Here is a 27,480-nt window from a genome sequence, read left to right as displayed (position 1 = left end):
TCGCATTTGAGTTTAGATGCAGTCAAATGATATCGACTTGCAAAATTGCCAGTGTGAAAGAGATACTTGCAGAATTGTGTGGTGTTTTTTTTACTTCATGCCTTAACCATACCATACTTGATCTGTCACACAGTGTTGTCTTGAGAATTTACATTATTGAAGGAATAGCCTTTCAGTTTTAAAGAGTCAAGTTCCACCGATTTCAGGCTGTTTCTTAGAAATTTTAAAACTTACATCCACTTGTCCCATTTTCCTTCATGTCATGTTATACCAATATGTATTTTACACATGGCTGGTATGCATGCTCTTTTTAGTGTACCTGTTAACTTCCAGTTGTGTCTGTGCTTTGTTTTTTAAAATGGAGATAGACATTTTCAAATCTTACAAAATTAGCCTCTATTTAAGTGGCTTCTTAGCTGCACAGTTTTGAAAATGATTATCTTTTTCTTTGGCCTTGTGTTTGTGCATTCACAGTTGAGACATTCGCATATTTCAGAATTCAGTGCATATCAACCAACCTGTTTTTCTAAGAAATACAACTGTTTATTGAACCAGGCCCTAAAGAACTATGTCCACCGCATTAGTTTCAGAGGTTAGCTTTGGAAGGCTAGGTTGATGTAGTTAGGAAAATGAAATCAGAACGTTTCAGGGAATCAGGTTAGCAAGTGCCATGCCATTTGAAATGACAATTACATTGTCATTTTCATTGTAAATACTTTTAGGTTCTATATTGGCTGTGATCTTTGTACTAACTGGTATCATGGAGAATGTGTTGGCATCACAGAAAAGGAGGCTAAGAAAATGGATGTGTACATCTGTAATGAGTGTAAACGGGCACAAGAGGGCAGCAGTGAGGAATTATACTGTATCTGCAGAACACCTTATGATGAGTCACAGTGAGTTCTGACAAGAACCTCTTATTTAATATATAGGTAGCAAACTGCTCTGAGTTTGGTAATGTGTTTCTTGAACAAAAAAGAAATATTGTTCCACATATGTTGTATCTAGTGATGTGACTTTTTAAAAAAATATATGAAATGTTGCTCAAAATGATGAATATTTGACTTTCAGGAAAAGTGGGGTTTGCAGTATTTCTAATAAAACAAGTTAATATTCTAAAGCAGGCAAATTTTACTGATTTGTTACAACACATTTCCTACAAAATACAATAGCTAGTAGGAGTTCCTAACTTACTGCAATTAAAGTTATGCTTTGTTTAAACTGAATATGGTACAGGTATCTGAGTGGTATTAAGTCTGTTATGAGTACCCCTTTAATGTGTTGCAGGACTCTGAATTACCATTTTTAAATGAATATAGATATATTAAAAAATAGTTGGGCAAACTATTACTTTTGGTAACACCTCTGTTTGCAAATGCAGAATGTATGATTTCTGGCTTCACTTTTGTTTCTTTCAGCTTTGCAAGTTGTTATGGTCTGTAGATAATTCAATTGCTTGAGATTAAATGTTGTTGATGCTGGTAATTTTTCTTCGAAACTACTTTTCAGAAATTAGATACTTCTTCTTTTAATGGTATTGTAAGAAGCTGTATCTAATTTTTGAAAAGTAGTTTTGAGTAAATAGCTTTGCAATTGTTACTATACGGCCTATTATGTTTACGTGTTTTTTCAATTGGATTTGCGTAATATAGGCATTCTGGTGGTTTTTGGTAATTTTTCTTCACAATTGAATGCTGTTACAATTATTTCAGTAAACATGTAGCTTGATTAGCATTTATAGCATGTTTCATTTCAAATTCGAGAGGCAAAAGTTCTTACTCGGTTTAGATTTCTGACCAGTGGAATATTTTCATGAAAAGGTTAACTGGTTTTTTTGGGATCTTGCAGATTTTACATTGGCTGTGACCGGTGTCAGAACTGGTATCATGGGCGTTGTGTTGGTATTTTGCAAAGTGAGGCAGACCTCATTGATGAGTATGTCTGTCCGCAATGTCAGTCAACTGAAGATGCCATGACAGTACTCAGTCCCTTGACTGATAAAGATTATGAGGGGCTGAAGAGAGTGCTACGGTCATTACAGGTAAGGACCAGACTTGGTTCATTTTAATTTAGTCCCCCAGCATATTTAAATTCGGTTCTAATACATCTTTTGGCAATGGAATTACATTAAATGCATGGAATTGAAAAGCACTCTTGAGGACATAAAACTCCCTCTGAAGTCAGAGCAGGTCTCTTAGTAGGTAGCAATTGCCCAAAATTATAAATATCTCCTCATATATCCCTTCCCAACGCCATGCAGTTCAGACACACAGAGTTGGATCCTGGTTTCTGCTTAGTGATGCTCCACTGTAGGAAGGGGAAGACAATTATTGCAGATTCTTGCATCTCCCTTTGCTTCCAAGAAGCTGCTCAGAAACAGCATGTGAGATAGTGTAGGATAAAGGGAATCAGCAAAGATAATCTCTCCTCCCCCTTCTTCTTTAGCTGGAGCCTCTGCTGGTTCTGAGTAGCATCAGTGAATGGAAGGAGCCCATTTGTTTGTGGAACAGCCAACAGTCGATCCAGCCCACTAGACTTGGGCTGAAATGGGGTTCATATTAATGAATGAAGTGAATTTTGAACTGAATATCTCCTTTTCCTAACAGGCTCACAAGATGGCATGGCCATTCCTAGAACCAGTAGATCCCAATGATGCTCCAGATTATTACGGTGTTATCAAAGAACCGATGGGTAAGTGTATTCCCACGTGATTTGATTACAGATTTGATTTCATTGACAGATCTGTTATCCAGGATATGCTCACCACACAGAAGGGTAGATCCAAAGAAACAGTCTTGTTCATGTATACTTGGAAGTATGTGCCATTGCATTCAGTGGGACTTACTGCCTAGTCACTGCAAAAAATGGCAGCCAAAGAAATTTTCATACGGCTCTGTAGTTTACGACGGAGCAAAATGATGTATTTATTTAGATCATGGGTAGGCAAACTAAGGCCCGGGGGCCGGATCCAGCCCAATCGCCTTCTAAATCTGGCCCGCAGACAGTCCAGGAATCAGCGTATTTTTACATGAGTAGAATGTGTGCTTTTATTTAAAATGCATCTCTGGGTTATTTGTGGGGCATAGGAATTCGTTCATTCTCTCCCCCCCCCAAAAAAAATAGTCTGGCCCCCCACAAGGTCTGAGGGACAGTGGACCGGCCCCCTGCTGAAAAAGTTTGCTGACCCCTGATTTAGATTCCTTAAAGAGATTTGTAAAAATAACATCTGGGATATAGCAATTTCTGAGTGTCTCACCAGACACAGGAGAGCAGTTAAAGGCACAACAAAGAGAGACACCTTCCAGGAAATGTGGACCCCTTTCTTTAACTATGTTAATGACCAAAATCAAGACTTTCTTATACCAGCCTTTCAACATTCTCAGTGGAGTTGTTACATTAAGTAATTATGTTTGAGTGTTGAATGTGTAAGTGCATGTCTAGAGACAATGGATAAAACATGCACCCTTCGATGTACTGCTGGATAAGTGTTTAATGGTTATTGCGTTTGTATTTGTTTAAAAACCAAATTAAAAAATTGTTAGAGAGTTGTATCCCACTTTTCTACTACAAGGGTCACCATGGTGGCTCGCCATATGGTTTGAACACACACACACACACACACACACACACACACACACACAAATTGCAACGAGATTGTAATAAAGCATAACTAAGAATTAGAAAACAGTGCAACATGAAAGCCGTTTGTAAGTGTAGGGTACAAAGTTGGAATAACCCAAAATCCTGACAAAATGAGGATGTCTGGAGTAGTTGCTATAAAACACGGAGCCGACCAAACTTTGAGTGGAAGGGATGTCCTCGTCCTTGATGCCACCACCAAATCAGGCCCTTTTCTGTGGCCCAGTCAGTGGTGTCTGTGAAGGTAGAAGAGCAAAGGTGACAGACAGTGTGAGAGAACATGGTCTTTCAAATAACCTGTCCCCAGTGCCTTAAACAGAGATCCTGACGTTAAGAACAAAAGAAGAGTCGTGCTGGGTCTGGCCAAAGGCCAGCAACATGGTCTCACGGTGGCCAACCAGAAGCTTATTGAAAGACCACTAGCAGGACATCTGTGTGACAGCACCATTAACTTAGAGTAAAGCAGTCTTAGTTACATAGATAAATCTACATCTGTGCTTGGCCTAGCTCTAATGTCTGGCAGGTTGTGCCCTAAATAAGTTAAAGTTCATGTGCTAATTCTATATTCTGAATTAGGAATAAATTTGGTCCTACATAAGCATATTTTAATCTGATTTCCTACTCAAACTGCAGGATTCAACTAACAAGTCCCACTAGCAGAAGCCTGTGCAAAGACTTCCACTAGAGCAAGTTTTTAATAATAATAAAAAAGCTTTGCATAGTTTGTGATAGAAAGTGTATGTTGAGGAAATACTGTTCATGTAGAATTTGAGAAATGTTTCTATTTCCTGACTATTATTTATCACTATTTTCTTGTGACGAGAAGGTTTCTCCTTTTCGCCGCTTTCATTTCGTCCTCGGTTGTTACTATGGCAGTTACAGAACTGGGTCCTTCATCACAATCTGCTCTTTGTGTGATTGCATGTGCATTTCAGTGACAACTAATTGAAGCAGTCAACCAAGGTTATTAATTGAAATAGGGAGCAGTCAGCAGGAGTAGATGAGCTGCAAATTAAGCATGTTTATGTGCACTAATTGCTTTGAGTGATAAAAAAACGAGGAAAGCCAAAGCTGAAAATTAAGGGTATAAAAACCAAGTGATCTCCATTAGGAATGTCAACGAGCTTATTAAATTCTCCACAGTGACTTCATGGATTTCTTAAAAATCTGCATATTTGTAGCTAATGATAATACATTCCCCTCCCCTTCTCCATCCTGTTCTCTACTCCACCTTCCTATTACTAACTGTTATAAAGTGTTGCTTTTCTTACTTGTTTTCAGTGTATGAGATGAATTCTTTAGGTAACTGACTTTTTTTTAAATTTAATTAAAAAAACACCTTTGTTTACTTTGAAGACCTTTCCACCATGGAAGAAAGAATACTGAAACGTTACTACAAGAAGGTGACCGAGTTTGTGGCTGACATGACCAAAATTTTTGATAACTGTCGTTACTACAATCCAAGTGATTCCCCTTTTTATCAGTGTGCAGAGGTTCTCGAATCATTCTTTGTACAGAAACTAAAAGGATTCAAAGCAAGCAGGTAAGTAGCCATTTCCCCCTTAGCACGCATTTCTATTAAGTGTGCATGGCATACATGTTTATTGCTAACAATTTATATGCTCAACTTTTTAAATGTCTGGTTCTCCCCGCACATTTTGCTGTGAAAGTAAACCTTCAGCAGTGAACGTAGAACGAGTGCACAACTAGCTTAAGGTTTTGTCAAACCAATTGTGCAATCCTCGTGAAATGGCAGAGCAGTTTTGTTTAAATCAGAAACGGTGTACGGTATAATGAGGAGGGTGTAAAATTTGCATAGCACCTTTGAATATTGGGAGTGGCAGGCAAAAACCCTTTTTGGCTACCTAGGCAGATTGTACCCCCAAAGTTCTGTCAGTCTCAGGGTGTGTGCTCAGGAATCGGTGGGACTTGTTTCCTGTCGAAAGTGCTAAAGATTTTTCATTTTATTTTACAAATACAGCAGAACAAAGTACCTGCTGATGAACTCTTCGGTTATAAACCAAGGAGATCTAAGGGCCCAACGTTGACTTAATCGTACGCTTGGTTTCCCCCTAGTGAAGAAATTTGTGGAGAGTTCCTGGTTTCAGGAGAATGAGAGTCACTTTTAGTGGGGAATGAGGGTGATTCTCAGCGATGTTGTCTGTGTCTGCTCCAGCCCTTCCTCTGTTGCTTTAAAGATCAGTAGCGCAAAGGTTAAGAAGGTCTACTTCTGCCGCAGCAGTGTTGCTCCCTGATTCTTAGTGTATCTGTAGGTGCTCTTGCATTTCATTCGCGGTAGTTTTCCAGCAAGGCCAAAATAAGGCAATAGTAACATGAGCGGAAAGCAGCAGTTGAGTTGACACCCATTCAGATTGTCATTAGTTTTGTCTCATCCTTTATTTTGTTACCAGCACTTACTGTTTGGTTGTGACTCCCATTGCTGCTTCATTTACACCACCCATGTTCTTTTTTTGCAGATTGTGATAACTTTAGTCTGACCTTTCTAACTGGAATCAGAACTGGATGTTTGGCTTACTTTTTCATTGTACCATGTCATTAAATCACTTTTTTAAAACAAAAACAAATCCATACTTGCTGTTCGCTTTTAAACTGCGCTTTAATGTGGAAGCTGCCGTTGGCTAGCAGCTATGTCAGAAAATAAAATGATCCGTTCTTTGAATACTGTGTCAAAATGAAGTCCAGTAATAGCAGTGGAAGCTATGTAATAATCAGTTTTAATAAAAAAAAAAAAAAAACTCCCAAAAGAGGTTTTGATGAATTCTAACCAAAATGTGATATTTTAAATTCATGTTCTGCCAATAAATATACTTTTCTCTAAACACCTCCCAAAGGAATGTAAATTGGCTACATATAATATGTACCTCACTCTGAGTATCATGTGACATTTCTGGATTATTATTTTTATATTTCCATTGAACATCATGTGCTTTTATACACAACTGAAAGTGGTTATGTAGATGGTGTATATGGTGTTTGCCTACGAAAGATGAAGGGGAACAGCAGCATGGCTGCCTTTCCAGCTGACTGACAGGCCCTTGGCATCCACTTGAAACAACTGAGATCTCTTTAAATGAAGGGTGCTTAATTGTTCCCCTTTTCTGCATTCTGCAGGTCTCATAACAACAAACTGCAGTCTACAACTTCTTAAAGTTCCACGTGTTACCCTAACACAAAGAGCAAGAATCTGGTTGTCTGAATTTTATTTTAATTTTTTAATTGGAAAAGCCAGAGGTTTTTAAGTCAGGGCGTCCTGACAAGTCTTGATGTAAACTGCATTTTTATCAGTCACATCAGATTATATTCTTGGCTTGATTTTGTCCAAAGGACAAAAGAATGAAATTCAGCAGCATCGTTTTCTTGTCAAGATCAAATTGTGACAGAAACAGGAAAACGTTTTATTAAAGGACGAGAGAGGAAAACAAGCGAGAGAAAACAAGATACAGTAAAATGGGGTCGAGTCCTAACCCCATAGAAATGCCACATCTGTTCTTCAGTGAAGAAGCTGGTTTAAAGTCCACACAGAGAAGTTTTGACTGTATTTATTTATTGTTGCAAAAGGACGCTTTTTTATTGCTGCCCTCATTTGTCAGCTTTTTCTTTCTTTCTTATAAGCCCCAGCTCTGGTTAAATGTAACCCATTCTGTATCTTACCATGGTTCCTGTAGCTAAAAGTACAAGATGACCTCTAAATGTCTTTTCTTTCTATGAAAGGAGCTGCTATGTACACATGTGCACAAACAAACTGGGAATCAACAATGAGTTTATCGTTCATGGTAGAAGAAAACAATTAAGCTTGCATAAAAGTTGGGCTAAGTGGTCATGTACTACAGACTTTGTTGCCTTGAATATAACAGTACAATTTGTCATTTACTCTGCACCGGACTGATACGAGTAAAATCTATTCGAAGGTATCTTGTTTGTAAACATTTGTCAGATTTTAATTTTTTTCCCCTTCTCCTTTTTGTATTAAAAATTCAAAATATGGATGTATATGAAACAAAATAAATGGAGATCATTGTTCTCTCCACAGATGTAGGTGTCTTTTGAATGTTTGCTAACCTGTTCGTGAGGTTTTGGAGGTTTGTTCTGAACTGTAACAATCCTGAGATAGTATGGAAGGGAAAAGTAGGAAGGTGGACTAACCCCTCAGTGTGGTTTTCCTTATGTTTAATCAAATGTAATAAAATTCTACTGTGGTGCCACAACTTTTGCCTTGATGATGAAGGAGTTGCGTAAGAGTTGTCATTGTCCATTGCAAAGTGAGATAACATGGAGCAAAAGATCATGTCAGGATAAATAACGGTCTCAAAACTGTGTTTCATTTTTGTGGCTTCTTTACTAGGAAAGGTGTGTAAAAAGATGAAAGCCAACAGAAAGAGAGGCTTTGCAGATTTTTTAAAAATTGCTTTTCCAACCAATCACACCTGCTGTTGATGACAGTTTAAATATGTATATTATAAACCAGCAGCAGTTGGTTTTGGTAGCTCTACACCTGTGTTAACTAGATTTTGCACTAATTCACAATTTTGCCCTTCTGTGATCTGAAATTTATCTGATTATGGATAAGCTTTCCTTGGGTTTAACTTCACCCTGCTATGCAAGAACCTTTTCTGTTACTTTCTTAGACATTGCGATCAACCACAATTTTCTTACTAAGTACAGGCTCAGGTGTACAAATACTTTGGGGTTAATTTTCTCTACGAAAGTCTTCGCTTTTGTATATAGATGCTGTCATTTTAACCAATGTGAAATCAAAAGGAAGTTAATTGTTCATTGTGAAAAGAGCATCCATTTATGCTTCTTAGAAGATAGGAAAAAAAGAGTATTTGTGTTTTAGGCTATGTTGTCTTAGGACTTTTTACAAAAAAATATGCTACATATTGTATGCATTATGTTTATAAAAACAGGAGAATTTTCATCCTTAATCCTACAGATATTGTCTCTTCACAATATTTCTGTATTATTCGTACATATGGCTGACACTGAAAAAAAAAATGTTGAGAAATGAACTTTCTTACCCGTAGGCAATAGAGCACTGTTTTTAACAAATTGTGACAAGCTGAAGAATAACTTTTTTGTACATAATAGGGCATTTCATCTTAGACAAATAAAGGAATGTTGTTGGACATCAGATTTGGTGGAATTCCTAATGAAACATCAGTTGTTTAAAATAACATATGTAGCACTTGGCATTGCCATACTGTGCGGTAATTCTTGGGGGAATTTTTCATATAAATAATTATGAAATGAGGAAAATGCTACTTTCATACACTTTTTACCAAGCCTCATCATTTTTCCTACTGCTTTGTAATATATGAAGACAATTCTTAGCTGTAACTACTATGGTAATTTTTAGGTTTTTTGGGTTTTTTTGAAAAAGTTTTATTTATGAGCCAGTGTAATGTGTGTACATTTTAAATACCACTTCTGTAAAAGGAATAAAGAAAATTATACTTTACTCAGTTTTTTTTAATGAAACAATGTGCAGAATATTTGATTTGTTTCCGAACATCTCAGTGCATTATTAAAACTCCAGAATGTATGTTCACTTACTGAGACATATCTCTTTAACATGGGTATTATGTAAAATGAGCCAGCTGAGGTCCCTTTTTAATCGCAGCTCCTCAGTCAAATTGAAGGATTTGGTGTTCCATGTCTAAATGGAGTTCAAAAGCTTCTCATTAGGTGCTTTGTTTTGTGACGGGTTAGGGCCTATTTATGGAGTCTCAAGTTGGAATGGTTTGGCTTTGAACAGCTGCAGAACATTTCTACCACTGTGGCAAAACACAACATTTAGTGGATTTTAATGAATGATCACTGTAAGCAATGACCATATGCAACTGGTCTCTTAAACATTTTTTTAAACAAAAATACATGTTTTAAGTTGCATAGTCAACCATTTTATTTTACCAATCTCAAAGGTTGACTGCATTCAGACATAGCACTAAATCATGTTTTAGAGCTTTGAGAATAAGCCTAGCCTCCTGGGCTACCATGTACCTTTCCACATGGCTGAGAGCAGAAATTTAGAAGCTTTTGCTTCTGCTTATAGTTAACTCTGGATCAATGTTAACCCGAGGGTCATAATTTCACACAAACTATGTCGGTCCCTGCTCCTGCCAACCTAGCAGTTCGAAAGCACGTCAAAGTGCAAGTAGATAAATAGGTAGCACTCCGGCGGGAAGGCAAACGGCGTTTCCGTGCGCTGCTCTGGTTCGCCAGAAGCGGTTTAGTCATGGTGGCCACATGACCTGGATGCTGTACGCCAGCTCCCTCGGCCAATAAAGTGAGATGAGTGCCTCAACCCCAGAGTCGGCCATGATTGGACCTAATGGTCAGGGGTCCCTTTACCTTTATGGTTAAACAGGCCCACTTCGTAACCCACGGTTTGCAGTTCTTAGTTTTGAAGGTAAGCACAATTAGTGTTAAACCATGATCCTTGGTTTGGACAACACATGAAGCCTTGGTTAATTTAAAACCTTAGCTGCATGGCAGGAGAGCCCAGGAGGAGGCTAGGCTTGTCCTTTTAGTTCTAAATCATGGTTTAGCATTACATCCAGAGGCAGCCATTGTTCTGTTACATTTAGTGGAGCACGACTTACTTTTGATTTCACATCAACAGCACTTCTAAATTTTATTTTACTTTGAAGTAATTCTCTTCTTAGTAATTGGCATGTAAATCCGCAGGAACATTTTCCAGAGTTTTATTAATGGCATTTGGTGGGGTTTTACTCATAATAAATATAACTACTGTGTCATGAACTTTGGATAGTATGCTAGCTCCTTTTCTCAGTGCACAGTCCCGCAGCAGGTAGAAGTGGTTACATCTTGGAAGAACATACTATGTAAACACACCCAAAGTGAACTAGTTACTGTGGGGACAAGAATCCAATCTAGATACTGCTGGGAGGCAAAAGGTAAGTTTAAGTACAACCAGAGTTGTCTTTTTCACAGAAAGGGAACAAACCTAAGCTGAAATGCAGCCAGTGTTTTCAAGTATTTATCTCATGACAATACGCTAAAAGCAAGGAAGAAAAGCAACTATATTTCACCATAGTTTTTGATGACATGTACCATTAGACATATTAGTCTGACTATGTAGGAAGGTAACTAATACTGTTAAAAGGGGGATACTACTCTCCAAAGAAATTTACAGAGGCCGATATGGACAGAGATGTCACTCCTTTCTTTTTCTGACTCATAACAGGAATCGAGAGGCAGAAATGAGGGGAGTTTACCTGTTCTTACCACATCATGCAAAACAGCATTTTCAAAACTGCTGGGAAGAAGTACATGTGGAGTTTCGGATGCTTTTACAAGTTTACATAGCAGAGTATTGTAAACAAGGAATCTGTTGAGTTGCATTTCCAAAGAAAATAAACACACACAAAAGCCAAACATTTCAGATAAAGCAAGGGGTTTGAGTTCACCAGCTATTGATGCATTTTAATGTTATTCTCTTCACCTCCAAGTCTGCTTTCACCAGTATATGTAGCACTAATCCTTATCGGAGTGTTTAAATGTTAGGAATAAGATACACACATCTTAAACGTGTATACTCAAAAGTCTGTCCTAGAGGATTTACCGGTACTAAGTGTTTTTAGTGTATAGGATTGTACAAAGCGCTTGCCTTACAGGAAATCCCCAGTTCAAATCTCACCTCTGTCATGAAGTCATGAGGCTTTAGGAAAGACCTCTCTCTCACACACAATAATAATAAAATGCCATGGAAGTAGAACTAAGCTCTCCAAAGCAGCAAGCTCTGCAAAACAATTAAGAGGGTCTCTGAACATCATTTTTTATCATTAGTTTAATACAGGTACATTAATAGCTACCTCATACTGATATAATCAAAATAGGTATTCGTCTTTTCTAGGAAGCAAGTTTCAAAACTACACTGGTCCTATAACAGCTCATCCTTTCCGCTGGTAATGGAAGAAATCTGGCATCGTAGGAATTTAGATTTGAGTTAATTATAGAAAATAGTCTAATGGAATAAATGTAGGGAATAGTTGTATGCAGGCTGCCCCCTGTCCTCCCACTGGTCTGGGCTGCTGCCAGGAAGTCTCCTTTTGACAAAATAAAATGCCTTCATTCAAGATATCCTGGAAAAAATTCAATTCTGACATCTTGATTGTAAGTGTGCCATTTACCCATACAATCTGAACCAACTCCTTTCCTTCCATTAATAAAATGCATTAACCTGTTATGAAATCATGACAGATCTAACGAGGAGACATTTCTGAATTGTTTTGTTGGTATAAGGTTGCAGCTCTCCTAGGTAATTCCAGTCAGAGCTTTTTTAAAAAACACCAAAACCCTACAATGGCAGAGAGTGCTTATGAAGCCTTCCATTTTCCCTTTCCATCTCTCATCTTTCTTTTTTTTTCCTTCTGAAACTTGAGCCGAAGAGCTGCATTTTTTCCCATTGCATACATATGCCCTGTTACTAAATTGGACCATTCTGATAACAATATTGCTTTCTCTTAATAGTAACTACATTTTGGAGACATTGCTGTTGTTGAGAACATAGGCCTAGTTTTCTCGAAACATTCAGTTATCAACTCTCAATGTTTCCTCAAAATGTTTGAATGCATTGTTTTCTACATAAGGCAGTTGCCTTTGTGAGATCAGTTGTGAAACTGCCCCCAAAGCAGGTAACTCTTTGCATTTTTGCTTATGATTTATATGTGCCTAATTTCTTTGTACAATTGCCTGGGGGGAAATATCTATTAACAGAAGACACTTACCTTCTGGCCTGAGAACTACAACATTCACCCAATGTTCTGCTTAGTTCGTGGCTATTAAATTTGAACTTGAGGATGAATATGACTGCATAAGCTTTGTGTACTCTCAGGTCAGCAGAAACTCCCACCATAAATTATTTCTGTCAACAAGCAAAAAGGAAGGTAAATAATGGCATGGCTTGTGCTAAAAACCCACTCTCCAAAGTACTATAGTGGGGATGTGAAATTGGGAAAGCCCAATTCCATAAGCAGGTTTACTTGTAGCTAAAATTCTATACGTTTATTTTTAATCACATGCATTTCTGAACGTGCCAAAGAATGTATCATATTTTAAGAACGTGAACTCCCCAATATTAATGCCCAAAACTGTTGGTTTCTCATGGAAGCATGCATATTGCTGGCAACTTCAGCCATCATTTGATTTTCCGTTTGAGAGGTCTTTGTAGACTGCTTGCATTTCCTATGCTGTTTATTGCAGAGTTTGGATAATAACAAATCGTAGTTTTGATCAAGCAAAGTACATAGCAGGCGAGCTAATTGGAATAGCTAGATGCCTAAACTTGATTTAATTTTAAGAACTGAGAATGAAATTATTCAGGACCACAACCTGGAAGATGCCTGGTAAGAAGCAAGTGTGCCTATATTATCACGTTTCATCATTTTCAGCTTAGAACTGTTCTTGTCATGTTGATTTGCACCTGTAGAAACTTGCCCAGGAGATGAAAATAATTAGTTTTGATGAAATATGTAATCCACTGAAGGGACTATGGTTAGAGACGGGTAGAAATACCATTGTGAAAGTACATTATAAACAGGAAAGGGAGTAAGAAACTCAAAGCATGCGTTGACCATGAACAGTAGTGAATTCCAGAACCGCAGCTCAATCTTGAGATGCAAACAGGTTTGTTGTGGATTTTGTGTTGGCTGGTAGATTACTGAAGCCAATGAAAGCTCATGTCTCAATAACCTGGTTAGTCACTAGGGTGCCACAGCAAAAGAAACAAAAAACCTCCCACCACTCTTTTTTCCAGAGAAGCTGGAAAAGCCATGGCTGCTTCTAATTAACAGCTGCAAACCTGCTTCAGTCCCAGAGGAGCTGTACATCCTCACCCACATTTGGTGTGAGCTGCCTGTTGAACTTTCTGATGCCGCCTTCTGTTGAACCTTTTCATGTAGCTGTTGCCCCTCCAAAGCAGCCCGTCTCCTGGCCTCAGGTGCCCTCTGACATGCTCTTGCAGAACTGCCGGCAGCTGTCTTCTCCTGTGGTAGATCTGACCCATCATTATGTATCTGCTTCCTGCAAAACAGCAAGCATCATGGGTGCCTTCTGGATGTTCGGCAGTGAACGTGGTGCAGGGGACATTTTGAGGTTCTGCATTTTACAGTTAACTTGATTATAAGGCTAATTAATGCCTGAGAGGTTGGCATCGCCAACCAAGTCTTCAGCAGTATTCCATCTTCCTGTTTAAAACCCGAGTTGTGGGACCCCATATTAATAGCACTTGTGTCTAACTTGCCAAAATGGCATTAGCTGAGGCCAGGGGACCATAACTGCAAGGGCCATTTGTTGTTCATTACCTAATCCCATATGCAACAAGCTCGGTTTGATTAACTCAAGAAGCTTTGGGAAAATAGAAACCTCACACTTTTAAAAAAAACAACAACCACCTATTGGTGTAATTAAAATCTAAAATACTGTATACACAACTTGAGTGGCTTTTGAATGTTGTGGCGGGAATGTTAAGTAGCTCGGTGCAAGAACATCTGCATTGCATGCAGAAGGTTGCAGGTATCTATTTCCAGGTAGATCAAGGAGAGAAATATGTCTGAAACCCTGGAGAGTTACTATAAGGCAGCTTCCTGTCTTTCTGGCAGGGTTTCCCAAACTTGGGTCTCCAGCTGTTTTGGGACTACAACTCCCATCATCCCTAGCTAACAGGACCAGTGGTCAGGGATGATGGGAATTGTAGTCTGAAAAACAGCTGGAGATCCAAGTTCAGAAAACACTGTTGTAAAAGAACTAGGGAAGTTTCTTTAGCAAAAATTAACACATTGTTTCTGCATTTTATTCTTTTCTCTCTTCTTGCCTGGCCCTGCTAACTTGGGCTGAGTTAGAAGAGAAAAGGCTGTGGTACATTACCAAGTTTAAAGTCCGGACAGGGTTTACTGCAGTTCAAGGTATCCACAACCATCATATGAACTCGTAAGAAGAAGCCATCAGGGGTGAAGTACAGGCGATTTATCTTGTACAGTCCATTGCTGCTCACCAACAGTGTCACCAAACTCGCTCCTTTATGAACCATGATGACATCATGAACAATCCCATTCACCACTTTTAAAAAAAGAGAGGAGCACGTAATTGATAGCTAGCCGGTACTAATTTTTCAATTGTTTGAAGCTGCTTGTAACACTCTATAAACTATTTTTCAATATAAGTTCGCTGCACAGTGCTCACCACAATAAAAAACAGCATAAAAACTAATTAAAATGTCAAAGTTAGAACTAACGAAAATTTACAATTGGTGAGTTTAATTCAACAACTGAATACATTATTCATAGTAAAATATGAGGCCGACCTGGGGGAAAAAGTTTTTTGAATATGTGGGTATTCAAAAATACAGCCTGATAAATTGCACCCTCTGCAAACCACAAATACAACAGATTTCTGTCTCGATATGACCTTCCCATCTGCTGAAGAAATGAAGCCATTTTACAGTACCCACGCTGGATAAAGATCCAAACAGCACTAACGTTGCAAAATTGTGGGGTAGCCCCTAACAAGCAAAGGATTTTAGGTATGCTAAAAACCAGACCATAATATTTGTGATATTTCCATGCAAAAATGACAAAAAAATTAGTTGGGGGAAGGCAAAGAGATGGGGCCCCTGACCCCCTGGGGCATTTCACGGAAACCCAGGGGTTCCCGTGGTATCTTAGGTGGTCAAAAGTAAAAGCATGTCAAGGAGCACTTTGTAAGAACATGCACAGAGAAAAAAACTACTACTGAGTACTTTGAAATGTATTTCCATGTGTTTCTATATTTCTACTCTGCCCTTTGGGGGTTGACAATAATGTTATCAATGGCAATGATAAAACTAAAACGTTAACATTCAAGTAAGTTGGAGGCTTGTGCTAGCCCTGACTCTGGAAAGAGGGACAACTCCTCTCTTGGGTGGAAAGAAAACTCTTTTGGGAGTGCTAGAAAACAGTTGCTGAAATTGCCCCAAGCCTGAAGTAAGACTTGTATGTAACCGAAGTATGACTGATTTAGTTGGAGCTGGGTGATCTTACCGAATTCGCTGCTACAGAATGCCTCCACCTCTTCATGTTCCCTCCTGCAGTCTGTCAGGCACACCTCTGTATTGTCAGCATCTAGAGCAAGAACAAGAGTCCCATGGATATACAGAAAGTTAACACTGAGCAGCTCCGTAGCAGGAAGGGATGGAAGCCCGTCTTACCCAAGCAACCATATGTCAGGAGTGCTCTGATGGTGTTTCCTGCTTGGCAGGGGTTTGGACTCGATGGCCCTTGTGGTCTCTTCCAACTCTATGATTCTATAACTAAGCAGTGGAGCAGACCAGTTTGTTAATGGCTCTAAAGACATTCGTTTTCCTAGGGTGTTCTAGCAGCCACCAAACTTCCAGTACCTCCTGTTGTGATATCAGAATGCTGACCTGATGCACTAATTGGATTTTTTCTCTCTCTCAAAAAAAATATTGGAACAAACAAAAACTCTCATGTGTGCAGATGCATTCATAAGACCCAAATGCAACAGATCTCACACAGCAGAGAAACTTGAGTTGAAAAGCGAACTTTAAAGGTTTCTAGGCAGGGTTTCTGCCCAGGCTGAAGCCTGGAGAGGAACATCATTGAGACTCCCAGCATGTCTGGTCTTTAGCCGAAGAGAAAGATGAAAAAGTGAGTGGCAGCTGCGAGCTTCGTCCTTCCCCTTTCCCCATGAAGCCAAAGAAGGCTCATTTACAGGGAGAGGGGAGTTGGAGAATCCGGAGAGGCTGCAGTGGCTTTCCCCAGTGGAGCAAAAGATAAGATCCCCTGTGGGTGTGAGTAAGAAATTCTGTAGGGATGGAGGGAGGGGTGGGAAGCTGAGGAAGAGAATCCGCTGGACTAGATGATATCTGGGGTCCCTTACAGCTCTACAATTCTATGATTCCACAGTCCCTTCAGAACTTTGAATGTGTTTAAATAGCTACAGTTGAGTCATTTCACAGACTACACACGAACTACACACAGAAAATTAAGGGGTATGTGAGCATTTTCAAAGTGATACAATGGTACCTTGGGTTACAAACGCTTTAGGTTAGAAACACTTCAGGTTACAGACTCCGCTAACCCAGAAGTAGTACCTGTACTAAGATTTTCAGCTGCTTTTCCGGCTTAAAAAACATATTAAGAAATCACTGCAGTAATTTGTTCAGCTTCAGCTTTTCCAGAGCAGGGGCCGTGGCTATTCAGTGCTTATAATACTGTACCGTTTATCACTGAATGAATTGTATAAATTCAATGAATTGTATAAATTGGATAAGAAAAATGGTTTTGCTTTTGAAAAATTTAAGTTGGAGATGGAGTTGTTGGATACTAAAGGTAAAAATTTATCTAAAATGTACAAGTTATTGTTGGAGTGGCATACAAAAGATGAACAAGTTAAATCTGTGATGATAGATTGGGCAAGAGATGTAGGATATAATATGTTTGAGGATTGGGAAAGATTGTGGAAGAAAGGGGTCAAGTTCACCGCATGTACTTTGTTAAAGGAAAATATAATGAAAATAATGTATAGATGGTATTTGACTCCTGTAAAATTAGCAAAGATATATCATAATTGTGACAATATATGTTGGAAATGTAAAGAAAAGGAAGGAACCTTTTATTATATGTGGTGGACCTGTCCCAAGGTGAAAGACTTCCGGGAAAAGATTTATAATGAATTGAAAAAAAATGTTGAAATATACATTTATAAAGAAACCAGAGGCCTTTCTTCTTGGAATAACAGGTTTGGAATTGCCCAAGAAAGATGTTAAATTATTTTTGTATCCCACAACTGCTGCTCGTATTTTGTTAGCTAAAAAGTGGAAAACCCAAGAATTACTAACAATAGAAGAATGGCAGATGAAGATGATGGATTTTTCGGAGCTAGCCGACCTAACAGGAAGAGTCCGCGACCAGGAGGAGGAGTATCAGGAAGAGTGGAATAAATTTAATGATTATTTAGTTAAATTTGCTAAGTTAAACTAACTGCAAACAGCTTGCAGATACTTAATGGGCTTAGGATTTTATTTATGTTAAGTGATGAATTAATATGTTTAATTCCATAAGGTGAAGATCTAAGGATGTTAATGTTTAAGTTAAATTTCATAAAAATTGGGATTTGGAAAACATTAAAAGGACATGCAATGAAATTCAACCAAGGGGAAGCGAGGAAGTCACTTAACAAAGTTAATAACTGTAATTTTCAATAAGGCTATGATTTATGTTTGTTTGTTTTGTGTGTTTGTTTGTTTGTTTATAATACTGTGAAAACTAATAAAAAATTTGGAATATATATATATATATATATATAATACTGTACCCTTACAATACTTTCAAATGCCTAACAGAACACTTATCAAAAGGCTGAAACCAAGAATAGACTTTGTTCCTAAACCTTGAGCCCATATTAATTGCCAAATCCATATGTTTAATTTGCATATGAACTAAACAATTGCAGCATGATTCTGGTTGGTTTCCCTCCCTTCCCCAATGAAGTTTGTTTTCGACTTCTTAATTATTCATTGAATTTCACATAAATGTAAGTTGTTCCTCCATTCGCACAGGAGGGAAGCGATTTCCACCACCTACAGAACTTTGTGGAACATCTTGCTCCAATCTCAATAGTTGCCCGGTCCCTGGGACCAGATATACAAACAGTGCAGGGGGCTGTAGAGGGTAGAAATGTATTATGTACCACGAGCTCTGTTCCATTAACAGAAAAAACATCAGGATTCAAGCCAGAGTTCATTTCTCCTGGTAATATATGTTTTAGAAAACAAGATGAATTTTCAATTGTCTGTTGTAATTGTAAAGCTTGTTGCCTGCCAAGACACCTTTGTCAAGAAGCAAATCCCGTGTCATCATGTATTTAACAACTAGTTGTTGTTTTTTCATTCATTTGCTCCATTGTCAGCCTTGCCAATTTCATTCTTTCTCAGACCTTTCGAAGCCATTAGCTTAGTTGGCTGTGTTCAAGCCTTGCATTGTCTGGCAGAAAGCTAACAGCAAACAAGCACAGCTGCATATATAGATTCTCTGTTTCGTTTTCCTGATGGTTTACCTGTGCAATCGTAAAGGTAAAGGACCCCTGGATGGTTAAGTCCACTCAAAGGCAACTCTGGGGTTGTGGCACTCATCTCGCTCTTCAGGCAGAGGGAGAAGGCATTTGTCCGCAGACAGCTTTCCAGGTCATGTGGCCAGCATGACTAAACTGCTTCTAGCACAATGGGACACCATGACAGAAACCAGAGTGCACAGAAATTGCCATCTAGTGTCACATTGTATATTGCACGTAAGGCACACTTAAAATGTTTTATTTGCAGCTGGATAGCTGAGTCCTAGACAAATAGACAGCTCCTGCTATGCTCCGAAGGCCTGCAAAAATAAATGGGCCTTAAGCTGACAAATGCATAAGTATGTGGGGTACGATCAGATCTGTACTGGGTTCACGCAGCTATTTTGAAATGAAAAGCAGGAAGCGAGCGGCTTGTATACTTACTACTCTGGCTATTTTAAAGCATTAATTTGATCAGCGTTTACTACAGCATTTGCTACTGGGAGTGGTGGATGCTACCAAGATACGTACTACTTGCAGTGGGATATATTGTGCATGGTATTTAAATGCTAGGGAAAACGAAGCCGCTATTATCCAATAGAATAAACTGAAAATGAATGAGCTGTTTTACATGGGAGGTCCGATTAAGGCTCACAACCTTCTGAGCTTAAAAACCTGATCGTACATATGCTTATTTGGAAGTAAAAAAGGTAAAGGGACCCCTGACCATTAGGTCCAGTCGTGGCCGACTCTGGGGTTGCGGCGCTCATCTCGCTTTATTGGCCAAGGGAGCCGGCGTACAGCTTTCGGGTCATGTGGCCAGCATGACTAAGCCGCTTCTGACGAACCAAAGCAGCGCACGGAAACGCCGTTTACCTTCCCATCGGAGTGGTACCTATTTATCTACTCGCACTTTGACATGCTTTTGAACTGCTAGGTTGGCAGGAGCAGGGACCGAGCAACGGGAGCTCACCCTATCATGGGGATTTGAACCGCCGACCTTCTGATCGGCAAGTCCTAGGCTCTGTGGTGAGCCACCCGCATCCCTTATTTGGAAGTAGGCACCAGTAAAATCAGTGGCACTCCCAAACTAGTGTGGGCGGGTTTAGGATTGCCGCCTAAAACTGTAAATGGACTTAAGGTGAGCAGCAAAGCCCTGCTTCCTTACCGTTCTTTGAGACACTGTGGTGATACGGCAAGCTTGATGCCTGTCGGTTTGTGAGCCAAGAGGGATCGGTGCCATTTCCGAGCGAACGGCTGGGCTTGTCATAGGGATTGATCTTGCCAGGCCGATGGAGGTGATCCAAACTTCCAGAACGTTGCCCAGGGCTTGACCCTGCGTTCTTGAAAGGGTGAGCTTCTGCCAGCAATCTACCCTGGCGATGGGAATAGGCAGGGGGCCGGAAGTAGGCAGAGATGCTGTTGGCTGCTTTCAGTTGCAGCCTATCCGTGTGCATTCGGTTTGTTTGACTGAAGTTAATGGCGGGGAGAATGCTCTCCTGGCGGCTCTCGGAAGGGAAGCCCTTGGCATCCTGAATGGGCTCCTTCCTTAAACCTGTGTGGTTCTCTACTGAATATTTGACCTTTTTCTTCTTGTCCCGGGACAGCAGGTGTGTCTGTTCGGCTTTCCCTTTCCCCAGGTCTTCTGGAGGCAGCGTCTGGTCCTCAGTGCTGCCGCCTCCTAGTGGAGACTTACTCTGGCTTGGTGTGGAGCCAATGGACCCATACATGTCTTTGCTGAACGGCTGGATAGACTTTCCAGCATATGGCAGGGGCCCTGCATTTGAGAGAGAGAGAGAGGGAGGGACGGGTTAAAATGCAACTCGATCAACTATCCAAGTTCCATGGGTGCAGCAATCACTCTTCCCTTCTATGGCAAGGCCTTAACGTACTATGGGAGAAGAGCACAACTGTGTTTATTTAAGTTTCCTAGTGGAAGTCAAAGTTGGTGACTAATGGGATGTTAAGGGGGATTCATGGATGTTCGTGGGATTACCCTGCTCCTTTGCATTTGCCTTTAAGCATTTTACATGCGGTACGTTTGTACAGTGGTACCTCGGGTTACAGACGCTTCAGGTTACAGACTCCGCTAACCCAGAAATAGTACCTCGTGTTAAGAACTTTGCTTCAGGATGAGAACAGAAATTGCAGCGCGGAAGCAGCGGGAGGCCCCATTAGCTAAAGTGGAGCTTCAGGTTAAGAACAGTTTCAGGTTAAGAACGGACCTCCGGAACAAATTAAGTACGTAACCAGAGGTACCACTGTAGACCGCTGAAATGGTCCTGCTACCTCTGAAGGATCTGGTAAACCTCCGGGTATAGGGCGGTATATAAATTCAATAAATAATAACAATAATAATAAATGCAAATCATACAATCAAATCATAAGGAGACCAGCCACTTCTTAGCCGGCCTTTTCCTCCTCCTCTTTCTCCTTGTGTGCCGTATTTTGGTCAGGGACCTCATTGGAAGAACAGGACTGAGTGGCAGCTGCTACATCAGGGCAGCTGTCCTCAGGTCTCAGCAGCCACATTTGATATTGTGCCAGCTTCTAGTTCCTAAAACACTACCCTATCCATGAATGCCACTGAAGAAACTCAATGGCATTTGTCTATTTTCTCCCGCCCTAGAGCAATCTTCTCTAATCTGGGGTCTCCAGATCAACAACTCCCATCATCCACAGGCAGCAGTACCAATGCTCAAGGGCCCTGGAGTTGGACAACAGTGGAGCACAAGACTGGGGGAGCCTGTTTAGAGCCTCCATATAACTTTAAATTGCTACTGTGGTGAAACTGTTAGGCTGGCCGAGCATCTTTCCAGTTCAGGCCTCAAGCGCTGCAGAACAATGTATTGCGTTGTGTGCTTTAAAAAAAGAAAACCCAGCTGTGGACAAGCGGAAGCATGGAAACCTAGAATTATTTCCCCCCCTGTTTTCGTTACAAATTAAAAGCACGATTTATAAACAAACTCCTCTCTAAAAAAAGAATGCTGAATGTCCAGGGAGCATCCGGGGAGCAGGGTTCACATTGCATCCTGGTCCGATTGTTTAAAAGTCCCTGACAAACATGGCTATTTGATTTTCCCATCCACAGGAAGCTCTGTTGACAATGTCGTCTGCTCTGCTTAAGCCCTGTCACCAGCTCTGCATATTGATGAATAATTCTTCTACCTAAGATTTAGATCCCCAAGATGCAAAGGCAGTTGTCTGAGAACCCTAAAAACCGAAATATAATGACCCATCTGCCGTTTGTTACAAATTACAATCTGATCCTAACTGTGTTTATTCAGAAGCCCCATTCATTGCTTGGATCGATTTCCGAGAAGGAATGCTTAACACCTCACCTTCAGTTCTGGGATTCTCAGTCTCCAAAACCAACTTTTATGTATTCCCCTTTCAGCTTGCAAATAACAGCGCAGTTTAAGCTTTGAAACTGGTTTATCCACAGTCAAGTTAACTCTCTGATTGGACATATTAACAACCTTGAATTCAAAATACTTCATACAAGTAATTTAACTCAACCTTCCCACGTAGATAAGCAACTGTGTTTTTTTAAAAAATATGCACAATTATAATAGCAGGCGGCCTATTTCTTAGCAGCTGAATAGGAGGAAAGTTTATTAGGGAGGTTTGACCTTTTTACTAATGGAAGCTAAAAAAACCAACGATGGTGAGCTCTCAGTTGTATTTTGTTACTGCCACAAGCTGGCGATACAAAACGGGCAACTTCCCAGACCTGGTTTTATGCCGGTTCCATGGAGAATGGGCTTTCCCACCCCCCACCCCGCCGGCAGGATTGTTTGTGGGTTTGTGGGTGGGTGACTGCATTATTCCAACCCTTCTTTCCCACATTTAGATTGTCAATATAGAGAATTTATATATATATATAACACATAAGATACTCAAACAAATATTCGCAACTCCCACTGTTGATTCTGTCTGCTGATTTAACTCCAGTTCTGAAGTCTCTTGCCAGTTGACATCGTCACTGACATGCTCTTTCCCATGACCACAGCTGGTGAGAGTAAAGATTTCCCTGATACCGCCAGCAAAGGCAGAACATTGCCATGAAGGGAGAGGAAAATCCCTTTCAGGCCAAGTGGTGGCTTTTCCATCTAACCATGCCCATTTCTCCCCACCCTGCACTCCTTTGATTGAACAGACCCACCATTTCTGTTTTTTAGCCCATCACATGTGATTCCAAGGGGTAGATTGTCATGTAATGGGTTGCACTTTTATCAGATGGTGCTTACATCAAAATTTTCCTCCCTGTATATTCTCGGGTGCCCCATTTACCGTAGAGGAGCTAAGTGTTCATATGCACAAGAGCCAACTGCATGCTGTGCGAAAAGGAAAGTTCAGGGTTGCACAGGACTCAGCTACGCAGCTGCAAATAAAGCGTTTTAAATGGGCTGCAAAGTGCAATATACAAATGTGACACTAGATGGCGAAGGTGAGCAATGCAAAATTCAATGTATTTTTCAAAACTTTTTAAAAAGCATTTTTATGGCTTTTTTTAAAAAAAATGTGTTTAGATTTCACCGCAGTCTCATCCCAGGGAGTTCTAATGAATCATAGACCTTTCCTTAGTGCAGATGGGGCCTAGGACTCTTCAGTTTTATCACTAAACAGTTGTGGTTTCTCCCAAAGAATCCTGGGAACTGTATTTTGTTGTGGGTGCTGCGAATTGCTAGGAGACCCCTGTTCCCCCCCCATAGCTACCACTCTCAGGGTAGTTTAACAATCAATCCCTCTTCCCAGAGAACTATGAGAACAGTAGCTCTGTGAGAATAGGGGCCTCAGAACAACTCTCAGCACTTTTAGCAAACCACCATTTGCTAAACCAAGATACTTTGGGAGAAGCCATGACTGCTTAAAGGAGCATGATACTGCTTTAAAAGTATTGGCAGGTGGAGCCCTGGATTCAAATCCCTGCTCAGCTCCAAAGACCAGTGGGTGAACTTGGGCTGGTCACTTTCTCTCTCAGCTTAACCTAACCTCACAAGGGACTCAGCTATAAAGCTGCAAATAAAAAGTTTGAAGTATGTTTGAAGTGCAATATACAATGTGACACTAGATGGCGATGGTGAGCCTTATGGAAAATTCAATGTATTTTTAAAAACGCTTTTTTAAAAAAGCATCTTCAGAACTTTTTTTATATGTGTGTTGTTGTTTCAGGAGGTAGCCAATAATGCATGCTGCTTGGAGGTCCTTTGAGGAAAGGCAGGATAAAAAGGCGAATGTTGATCTTTTTATATTTCCAGTTACAGCTCTTCCCCTCTTGTGCAATGACTCACTCTGCCTGATCTGCTCTAGCTAATTCTGACCTTAAAGAATGTAAGACAGGCATTCTGCTTTATACTTTTCTGGACCTCCAAGATCCTTTTCTCTATCAGAAGGAGCTCTGGATCTATGAGTGCTGCTGCCAGGCTTGGGGAAATTTCCTGTTGGAGTCCTCCTCCCCGCACAAAACTGATGAACATAGTGCAAGAATGCCCAAAGTGTACGATGTATCGTCGTCCTCATTCTAGAATCACACATTTTATTTTGTATAAAAGCATTTTTAAACTGCAGAATATTAAAATAGTCACTAAGCTATGTATACTAGGAGGAGGAGGAGGAGGGATCTGTGTGTGAGAATAATTTTAATACATTAATTTTAAATAAAATACACATGGGTGACTTGGAGCACAGCCGTCTGCTTTGCATTGTTTGCTCCCTGCATTGCTCATACAGTAGTACCTCGGGTTAAGTACTTAATTCGTTCTGGAGGTCCGTTCTTAATCTGAAACTGTTCTTAACCTGAAGCACCACTTTAGCTAATGGGGCCTCCTGCTGCTGCCGCGCCGCCGGAGCACAATTTCTGTTCTCATCCTGAAGCAAAGTTCTTAACCCGAGTTCTGGGTTAGTGGAGTCTGTAACCTGAAGCGTATGTAACCTGAAGCATATGTAACCCGAGGTACCACTGTATAGAGTTCAACGAGGCTCACTCCCCAGTAAGAATGCATAAGACTGCAAGTTTAGCCAAGCACAAGGGAGGCAAAAATTTAACCGGGATGAAGCAGGTTTCAGATTTGTTTGACTCCTCTTTCACTCAAAGCAAAAACCTTAATGGGTTGTTTTTGTCACACTGCTTATCAGTGGAAATGCAGGATGTAGAATTCCAAATGGTGGGAGGCTGAAAAGCTTAAATTAACAAGCCTGGGAAAGGGCGCTCTCTCATTGCCAGAGTGTGCTTTGCACACAGAAGGCGCTAGATTTAAACCCTGGCATCTCCAGGAAGGCTAGGAATGTCCTTCACCCAAAACGCTGGAATCATAGAGTTGGAAGGGACCCTGACGGTCATCTAGTCTAACACCCTTAAAAAGCAAAAATATGCAGCTGCCCCATACAGGGATAGAACCTGCAACCTTGGCATCATCAGCACCACGTTCTATATTATTTTTTTATGTGTGTTGGAAGCTGCCCAGAGCGACTGGGACAACCCAGTCAGATGGGGGGGGTGTACAAATAATAGGATGATAATGATGATGATGATGATGATGATGATTTATTATTAACCAACTGAGCTATTCAGTCAGTGCAGATAACACTGGGCTAGATGGACCAGTGGTCTCACTCGGTTGAAGGCTGTGTTGCTAGGGAAGGCGTCAAGCAGCTCCTTTGCAAATTCTCTCTCTCTCTCTTATCTATCTCTTCTTCTTTCCCCCCTTCCTCTCCTATCTCTGGAGGCTTATGGATTCTCATCAGCCTGAGGAACAAATGGTCATAGTCCCTCGAAGGCTTATCCCGTAGGCCACTGTTGTGCTAGGTTGCCATATGTCTGTTTTCCCCCTGAACATGTCCGGGATCCCAAGGATTTTCATTTTAAATTGGCAAATCGTCTGGGTTTTCGCAAACAGAACCGAGAAGTATGTGTGTCCAAAAAAAGCTCAACAACTCTTTGTGTCTGGATTTCTACTTCTTGAAATATGGCAACCCTACAGTGTTGCCTCACCACCTCACCAATTGCCATAATTTAGATGTGTCTATGCCGCTAGTCCAGAAAACACACACACACATATATATACACACACACACACACACACACACACACACAGAATTAACATCCCAAACAGGCCAGAAGCTGGTGCACAGGTTTTTCTCCCTCAGGCGTGCACACAGGTGCAAAGGTTCCTTCCCAAGGCTCGGGGGGGGGGGTTGAGGGTTGCCACAAGTCCGGAATCTTCTGGACGCAGCCGGAATACTGCAGTCGGCAGTAGTGTCTGGCTGGAAATCTGGGGTATGTCCGTGAAAATCTGGACATACAGCAACCTGTGTTGGCATTTTTGCTGATTTTCCATGAACATATCTCAAAAACGTCATTCTCAACAACTTTGGCTAATAATAATAATAATACAGTGGTACCTCTGGTTACGTACTTAATTTGTTCCAGAGGTCCGTACTTAACCTGAAACTGTTCTTAACCTGAAGCACCACTTTAGCTAATGGGGCCTCCTGCTGCTGCCGCGCCGCCGGAGCACAATTTCTGTTCTCATCCTGAAGCAAAGTTCTTAACCTGAAGCACTATTTCTGGGTTAGCGGAGTCTGTAACCTGAAGCGTATGTAACTTGAAGTGTATGTAACCCGAGGTACCACTGTAATAATAAAACTCAACAACTTTGGGCAATAATAAGAATAAGAATAATAAAAGCTCAACAACTTTGGGCTAATAATAATAATAACAGCTCAACAACTTTGGGCAATGATAATAATAATAATAGCTCAACAACTTTGGCCAATAAGAATAACAATAATAAATCTCAACAACCTTGGGCAAGAATATTATTATTATTATTATTAGCTCAACAACTTTGAGCAATAATAATAATTTAAATAACACAACTTTGGGCAATAATAATCAGTCCTTTTTTTCTGAGGGGACGCAGGGGTACGCATACCCCTAAATATTTTGTGAATCTTTGTACTTTTGTCCATTTACTGTATTTATTTTTCCCGATTTGAACTACAAAATGGTATTTTCTTGAGTCAAAATGAGAGTACCCCTAAACATTTTTTTAATAGAAAAAAGCATTGGTGATAATAATACTGCAATAATAAAGCTCAATAATTGGGGGGGGGGGAAATAAGAATAATAAAAGCTCAACAACTTTGGCCATTAATAATAATAATAATAATAATAAAAAAGCTAAATAACTGTGGATCATAATAATAATAATAGCTCATCAACTTTGGCCAATAATAATAATAATAAAAAATCTAAATAACTGTGGATCATAATAGTAAGAATAGCTCATCAACTTTGGCTAATAATAATAATAATAATAATAATAATAATAATAATAATAAATCTCCACAACTTTGCTCAGAAAAGCTGCACGACTTTTCTGTGAGGCGAATTCCCTCCGCGTCTGTGGGAAGGGCTGCAGCTGGTGCAGGGGAAAGTTGGGCAGCAGGCAGGGAAGCGCGTGAGTGCGTGTCTGTCCCCGCGGGGCCTCCTCGGCTGCTGGCAACACCTTACCTGCCCCAGAGCTGAAGGGGAAGCCCAACGCGAAGCCCAGGAGCCAAAGACCTGGGGATGTCATTGTGAAGGAAATCTTTTTCCAAACTCCAAGGCAGCCAGAGTCTCTCTCTCTCTCTCTCTCTCTCTCTCTCTCTTCCTTTCTCTCTCTTTTGGCCCTTCCCCCTGTTCATGCTAATGAGAGGCATCCTTAGGGGAAACGGGAATCAGTCACTCCCTGGAGCAAGACCCAG

At 40.3% G+C, this 27,480-nt stretch overlaps 2 protein-coding genes across 12 annotated transcripts in view; one reads left to right on the top strand and one right to left on the bottom strand.

The window, feature by feature from the left end:
• BPTF (bromodomain PHD finger transcription factor) overlaps positions 1-7,685 on the top strand; it is a 64,349-nt gene extending 56,664 nt beyond the window's left edge. For 8 of the 11 annotated variants that reach the window (XM_081849471.1, XM_081849468.1, XM_081849465.1 and 5 more), the window contains 5 exons: positions 723-896; positions 1,849-2,041; positions 2,607-2,691; positions 4,996-5,182; positions 6,772-7,685. In XM_081849471.1, the coding sequence (XP_081705597.1) occupies positions 723-896; positions 1,849-2,041; positions 2,607-2,691; positions 4,996-5,182; positions 6,772-6,808 (676 nt within the window). In that variant the 3' untranslated portion in view covers positions 6,809-7,685. Of the gene's footprint in view, positions 1-722; positions 897-1,848; positions 2,042-2,606; positions 2,692-4,995; positions 5,183-6,116 lie in introns of all 11 variants that reach the window. The other 3 variants (XM_081849463.1, XM_081849470.1, XM_081849466.1) reach the window with 2 other exon arrangements.
• LOC309334995 (UPF0450 protein C17orf58 homolog) lies at positions 6,858-27,403 on the bottom strand. Its single transcript, XM_081849859.1, has 6 exons — positions 27,248-27,403; positions 19,898-20,506; positions 15,699-15,779; positions 14,548-14,739; positions 13,518-13,704; positions 6,858-12,547 (listed from the first exon to the last, which is right to left on the bottom strand). The coding sequence occupies exons 1-6, from the start codon at positions 27,309-27,311 to the stop codon at positions 12,514-12,516; spliced, it is 1,167 nt and encodes a 388-aa protein (XP_081705985.1). The 5' UTR covers positions 27,312-27,403; the 3' UTR covers positions 6,858-12,513.
• Positions 27,404-27,480: the final 77 nt, after the last annotated feature.

This window comes from Podarcis erhardii, assembly GCF_964252035.2.
Source record: "Podarcis erhardii genome assembly, chromosome: 2".
NCBI lineage: Eukaryota > Metazoa > Chordata > Lepidosauria > Squamata > Lacertidae > Podarcis > Podarcis erhardii.
The sequence above is the reverse complement of the archived record's forward strand: the minus strand, read 5'-3'. Positions and strand labels throughout refer to the sequence as shown.